The sequence below is a fragment of the Temnothorax longispinosus genome, chromosome 9 (genome assembly GCF_030848805.1).
Source record: "Temnothorax longispinosus isolate EJ_2023e chromosome 9, Tlon_JGU_v1, whole genome shotgun sequence".
Classification (NCBI taxonomy): Eukaryota; Metazoa; Arthropoda; class Insecta; order Hymenoptera; family Formicidae; genus Temnothorax; species Temnothorax longispinosus.
In genome coordinates this window covers 20015878-20021932 of record NC_092366.1, presented here as the reverse complement: position 1 = coordinate 20021932, position 6055 = coordinate 20015878, and the positions used below count along the sequence as shown (strand labels likewise).

Below are 6055 nucleotides of genomic sequence, written 5' to 3'. Positions count from 1 at the left end.
ATGGCTGGTAAGTCCTGATATGGCTAGATGCGAGAATTTCGGTTTCGGCTGCACGGAGATTCCGCTCCTCTCTGTCTTTGCGCTCGTCTCGGTTGCGTCACGGCGAGATTGTGACTGTATGGAAGGGGCGTAGTGCTGCTTGCTGGACAGCGTGTAGAAGAGGTGAGACCAGCACCGCGATTCCCCGGATCCGCGTATTAATCACAGAGACGAATTAATCTCGTGACGTTTATGTCCGAATAACTCGAAGCGATTCCACTAGAAGAAAATGAGAAGGGGTAAACAATTGGATAAACAGAGATGCCCGGAGCAACAGGTGGTCGATAACGCATTCGAATGCCGGCCGGCGTCTCGTGCGAGTTCCCTGATATATGCCTGTGTTTAACACAATTTATATCACGGCAAATTATTAAATTTTCTCACCGAGTGATTTAATCAATCAACGAGTATTTGTACAAGAATGGTACATTAATGAATAATTTGTATGAAAACAGTCTACGATCTCGGAACAGTCTATGATCTTACTCGAAGAAGGAAATGAATTATCTATTCGTTTTCTATATTCGTTAGAAAATGAAAAGAGATTTGTTTCGTACCGATCAATATTAAAAGATTACCGTTTTCTTTGGTTTTATAGATTATAAACTTGGGAAAGTTATCAACGAGGGAAAGACGAAGAAGGTTTACGAACTTCTAAACGATGCTACGTTATGTTTGCTGGAAAGCAAGGACCGCATCACCGCTGGCGATGGCGCAAAGTCTCACGCCTTAGAGGGCAAAGCGATAATCAGCACGTCCACCACCGTAAAGGTCTTCGGATTGCTGAATCAAGCTGGTATCAAGACAGCTTACGTTAAGTCTGCCGGTCCAAAGTCTTTCATAGCGAAGAAATGTGACATGATACCAATTGAATGGGTTACTAGGAGGCAAGCAACTGGTAGCTTTCTGAAAAGACATCCCGGTATGTCCAAAAATTAATACCGTCCTCTTAGAATTAACAGAAGGAATTAACCGAGGAAAATTCAGAATGCACGATACATTCGTATATAAATTGTTTCTAGGCGTACCTGAGGGTTACAGATTCAATCCGCCTCTGCTGGAAACGTTCTTTAAGGATGACGCCAATCACGATCCGCAGTGGTCCGATCAGCAAATTATTTCCGCGGGTTTCCAACTGGGCGGCAGGAAGATAACGAAGGACGAAGTAGATGTTATAAAACGCACCACTCTCGTCGTTTTCGAGATTCTCGAGAGAGCTTGGGCGGTGCGTAACAGTTCGTTGATAGATATGAAGATAGAGTTCGGCGTGGATTCGCATGGCGAGATTTTGCTGGCTGACATTATCGATAGTGATTCCTGGAGGCTCTGGCCTTCTGGAGATAAGAAACAGATGAAAGATAAGCAGGTAAGATTTTTGTTTCCGATAGCTCGAGGCATTTCCGTTGGAATTACGTCAGATAACGATTGTTTAAAATTTATACCTGCTATTAGGTGTACAGAGATCTGTCCAACGTGACGCAACAGAATTTGGAAACCGTAAAGTGTAACTTTAAGTGGGTAGAGGAGCAGTTGGATTATGTCATTGTAGCACCCACTCCACTGGTTGTTATACTCATGGGCTCGCCATCCGACGAGGCACATTGCCGAGAAATTGCAAAACATGCTACAGCACTAGGCCTAAAACCAGAACTCCGAGTCACAAGCGCCCATAAGGGTACTGAGGAAACTTTAAATATTCTTGCCGAATACGAAGGAAGCGGAGAAAATGTACGTTCACAATTTCATCTTTTTACATAGCTTATCGTAATAAACTTTTAATAGATTATGTAAACTGTAAGTTTGTTGAATATTACTTTTCATCTATGAATTTTTTGACGAACACAAAATAGATCTTTAAAAAAATTTGGATCACACATATTATTCATTACTAATCTCGTCAAGTTGTCTATTTTAGAACTGTGTACGTATATGTTGAGGATAATTCTTGTAAAAGTATGTTACGTTGAACATTAAAGAACGTTACAAAATGTAATTCATAGATGCAAAAAGACGTAATGTATATTGAATCACTGTCAGAATTCTTAAATATAATAATGATTAATAATAAGTTATTAATAATTAATAATAGAATCATTGGAGGAGAGATAGAGCACATGCACATATATCATTTAAATAAATAATTAAGTATAATTATGCAACGCTGATCACTGCAGCAATAGTGGACATTGTGCAATTTTATCGTGATATATTTATCATGACGTTGGTCACTAACTCGCGATATCAAGTGTGCTAGCGAAGGATAACTGTATCAAAATCCATACTGACCCCGTCGAAGCGGTCCGCGTTATCCTGTTATGTCTTAATCATAAAACTTGCGATAAAAAGAATGATCAGAGCTATAAAAAGATTATTTATTTCTGTTTATCACAATTTTTTTCTTGTTTTTTTTTTCATAGGTGGTACTGATAGCGGTAGCCGGCCGCAGCAATGGTTTGGGTCCAGTACTCTCCGGCAACACGGTCTTGCCTGTCATAAACTGCCCACCTTTGAAGTCGGACAATATCGAACGTAGCGTGTGGTCTTCGCTCGACGTTCCTTCAGGTATTCTTAAATAATTGTATTCATAGTAGTAATTGATCTTGTTTTCTGAAACATAAAGTTAAATCATATTTACAGGACTTGGCTGTACGACGGTCGTGCATCCAGAAGCGGCTGCACTCGCGGCGGCGCAGATCCACGCGATGCAGAATCATTTGATTTGGGCTCGTCTGCGAGCGAAGCAACTCTCCAACTTCACAAGTTTAAAAGAAGCCGATGTTAAATTACGGAAGTAACCAGTTGTGCGCAGCGTTTCGGCTAATGAAACAATAAGTGCCAATTAAATTTAACGTTATAACGATTTAACGTTATTAACGTCATAACATATTCGTCAGGCTGGAGGCAACTGCGTTGTTTTTTTAGAGTCTCGTGGATACATAGCAATACAATTGTAAGAAGACCCGTTTATTCTTTTATATACATTTTAGTGTGTTAATTCATTTTGAATGCTACTCTTGAAGTATTCTATAGAGAGAGCGATTTTTTCAATTTTTTTTTCGTGTGTATTTTTTGGCATGCATCCATGAAGATTGAGATACAATTTTTGTTCTGTTAAAAATACAGTATGATTGTGCGATAGATTGCGATACGATCTGAATTTTATTACGTCAATGATTACGTTAGCTCTTTTCATATATACTTTACTGTTATTGATTCTAGTATTACTTTACTGGTTTCAAGTATGCAATATTCGTCTATTTCCACTTAAGCAAATTTTCGAATAATGTAAAACTTTATACGAATTTATAGTAAAATGTATGTTGTTATATCCAAAATAAAAGAAATGCAAAATATTGAAGATCTCTCTTTCTGTGTATTATACAATTATATTATTTTTCTTATTAAGTGAAAAATAATATGTAATTATATAAAATACAAAGATATAATACTATATACATATATATGTGTATAGTCATATAGAGTCATGTTGTGCGAAGCGATTCTTCAACATATCTATCTACATATACATTATAAATAAGTGAAAGTTGGGTTTGGAAGAATATACAGAATTCAATCAAATTACATATGTATGAAAGATACATCCAGCGGAGTGTGTATATGAAAGGGAAGTATCGCTCAAAACTCCAATTGCTTTCGTATATCATACATATGCAATTTTCCATATATTTACCTACACGCATTTATACTTATACTTTTTATACACATGTAAATAAGAAACCAAATTATGTCTTACACTGAATGCTTGTATTAATCACTATTAAACATCCTTGACTATTAGCTTGCTAGAGCTTCTATCTCCGCTAGCTCCTTCGGGCAGTTTTTCGTCAAAACTTCTGGACCGTTTTCCGTTATTAAAACATCATCCTCTATACGAATACCCAAGCCATGAAAATGTGAAGGCGCGTAAGGAGTCTTCGGGCTTATGTACACACCTAGTGCGGCGAAAAGGAACGCGTAAATTAATTTGTATTGATTTACAAATAATTCCTTAAGACAAATATAACGAGGAGTTACCAGGTTCCATTGTTATTATCATTCCAGGTTGTATCCTTACGCTTCTGGATATTTTTCCCGTGTCGTGCACGTCCATTCCCAGATAATGACTGACATGATGCGGGCAATACGCGTACGCGGCCGCTAATAATTTATTTTCGTCCAAGTTCTTCGGTATCATGCCAATTTCTTGCAATCTTTCTCCCAGAAGGAAACACATGTGACGGAACGCGTTGTCCAACGACGGCATTTCTTTCAAGCTCTCTATCAAGTTCTTTTGCACGTCGAGCACTATTTCGTAAAGAACTTTTTGTTCGGGCGTAAATTTGCCGCTAATCGGCCAGGTCCGCGTTATATCGGATGAATAGCCGTGATACTCGCAACCTGCAAGTGGAAAGAGATGCAAGGGCATATCGATTGCGCGCTAATCATTATTTCAGGCATTTCTGTACAAACCTGCATCCATCAAAACCAAGTCGCCACTTTGTATAATTTGATTGTTGTTGATATAATGTATCACATTTGCATTTCTGCCAGCTGCTACGACGGGAGGATACGCCAGATATTCAGCTCCACGCATCCGACATTCGTAATCTACGGTAGCGAACAGCTGATGCTCGCACATCCCTGGCTTTGAGAACCGAATCGTTTTTACAATAGCGTCAGAGGCAATTCTGCAGCTCTCCCGCATTAAATCGATTTCGCGGTCGCTCTTGATCAAGCGAATTTCGTGAAACAGAATCTTGGGAGAAGCAAATATTTGATTGTCCGTCAATTTAATCAATTGGCACAGCTTCTTATGCAAGATCGGCTGAACAACATCCGCATGATCGTACCATACAATGCTGCTTTTGTCCTCTTGTATGAGCGAGGACAGGAACCGTTCGAATTCCGTAACCGGCAGAGCGTAATCCGTGCCGAATACATCGGTTGCCATTTCAACGCCGGTTCTCGGGCCGTCCCACAATTCCGAATGTTCGTCCCTTGCTCTCACAAATAGGGTGTACGACGATTTATTCTCCTTGCACGCGAGCACCAAGATACTGTCGGGCTCCTGACACCCGGAGAAGTACAGGAAGTCCGTGTTTTGCCGAAAGACGTACGGTATCTTGTCTGACATGTAGGCCTTGGACGACCCAGGTATAACGACTATTTGCTGCCTGTGTACACTCTTGGCATTTGCAGTGACACTCTCCACCAGTTTAGAACGCCTTTTCTTGAACTCCCGAAGCGATAAACCTGGCAGCACCTCGCCGTGTTTTATCAGGTGAGGATGCGTCGTCGATGTCGGTTGCCCGCACGCGGCTGGATAAACACCCCGCGTGCATTCTCGTTGCGTTAGATTGCTTTTGAGGGTCGTTTCCGCCGAGAAATATGCCAGCAGTTGACAACCTAAAATTATATTCGACGTTGAACGTCTTTTTACATACCAGACTAAAAATATCAGATTTATTGCGATATTATGTAAGCTATAACAGCGATATTTTCCTTTCATATTGATGTGCTATTATATAGACCGGTATAAATGTGTTTCTCACCAAATTTGTTCGGATTGTATTTCAGCGAATGTTTTATGCCGCTGAACATATTTTTTCCTCAGATACTCTTGGCAATCGCTGACGCTCACCGCCGGAATTTTATTTTGTACCTTATTCTACGGATAGTGTAATATTTCGCATTCGATCATTCGATGTAGAATCTAACCTACAAAATTTTTACATATGTATATCATGTATATCAAAACTGGAGTCCTGTAGGAGCGCCAGGTCCAAACAATTTCTGATTGGCTTGAAGTCACGAGGTTTTCCACCGCCATCTTACTATTGCGTACACGTGTGCGTATGTATGTATTATGTATGTGCATACACGGCACCCACTCTCTTCCTCTCTCTCGCCAGTGTGGTCACGTGGCCGCGGAGCGAGCGCAAAGCGCGAGACGGGAACAGCTGATCTTGGCTGATCTCGGACGGAGAAGTGTCCGGAGTAGTCCGGACGGTCCGGA

General features: G+C 40.4%; 2 protein-coding genes across 3 annotated transcripts; one reads left to right on the top strand and one right to left on the bottom strand.

Annotated features, from left to right (window-relative positions):
- Positions 1–3392, top strand: Paics (PAICS bifunctional enzyme). 2 transcript variants are annotated; one of them, XM_071788917.1, is made up of 6 exons: positions 1–7; positions 638–961; positions 1062–1405; positions 1492–1767; positions 2457–2601; positions 2677–3392. In XM_071788917.1, the coding sequence occupies exons 1-6, from the start codon at positions 1–3 to the stop codon at positions 2832–2834; spliced, it is 1254 nt and encodes a 417-aa protein (XP_071645018.1). In that variant the 3' UTR covers positions 2835–3392. The 2 variants fall into 2 exon arrangements, with proteins under 2 accessions (XP_071645018.1, XP_071645017.1); XM_071788916.1 differs by lacking the exon at positions 1–7 and adding an exon at positions 254–278.
- Positions 3393–3793: 401 nt separating this feature from the next.
- On the bottom strand, positions 3794–6052 carry LOC139819517 (xaa-Pro aminopeptidase 3). Its single transcript, XM_071788914.1, has 4 exons — positions 5592–6052; positions 4510–5445; positions 4075–4437; positions 3794–3992 (listed from the first exon to the last, which is right to left on the bottom strand). Exons 1-4 carry the CDS (start codon positions 5638–5640, stop codon positions 3835–3837), a joined length of 1506 nt encoding a protein of 501 aa, XP_071645015.1. The 5' UTR covers positions 5641–6052; the 3' UTR covers positions 3794–3834.
- Positions 6053–6055: the final 3 nt, after the last annotated feature.

Excerpts from the sequence above, each read along its gene's own strand:
- Paics (XM_071788916.1), top strand. Across the intron at positions 1,406-1,491 it reads AACAGATGAAAGATAAGCAG|GTGTACAGAGATCTGTCCAA; the intron begins GTAAGATTTTTG and ends ACCTGCTATTAG. Across the intron at positions 1,768-2,456 it reads ACGAAGGAAGCGGAGAAAAT|GTGGTACTGATAGCGGTAGC; the intron begins GTACGTTCACAA and ends TTTTTTTCATAG.
- LOC139819517 (XM_071788914.1), bottom strand. The coding sequence starts at position 5,640 with ATGTTCAGCGGCATAAAACATTCGCTGAAATACAATCCGAACAAATTT. Across the intron at positions 5,446-5,591 it reads ATACAATCCGAACAAATTTG|GTTGTCAACTGCTGGCATAT; the intron begins GTGAGAAACACA and ends ATATAATTTTAG. Across the intron at positions 4,438-4,509 it reads CTTGGTTTTGATGGATGCAG|GTTGCGAGTATCACGGCTAT; the intron begins GTTTGTACAGAA and ends TTCCACTTGCAG.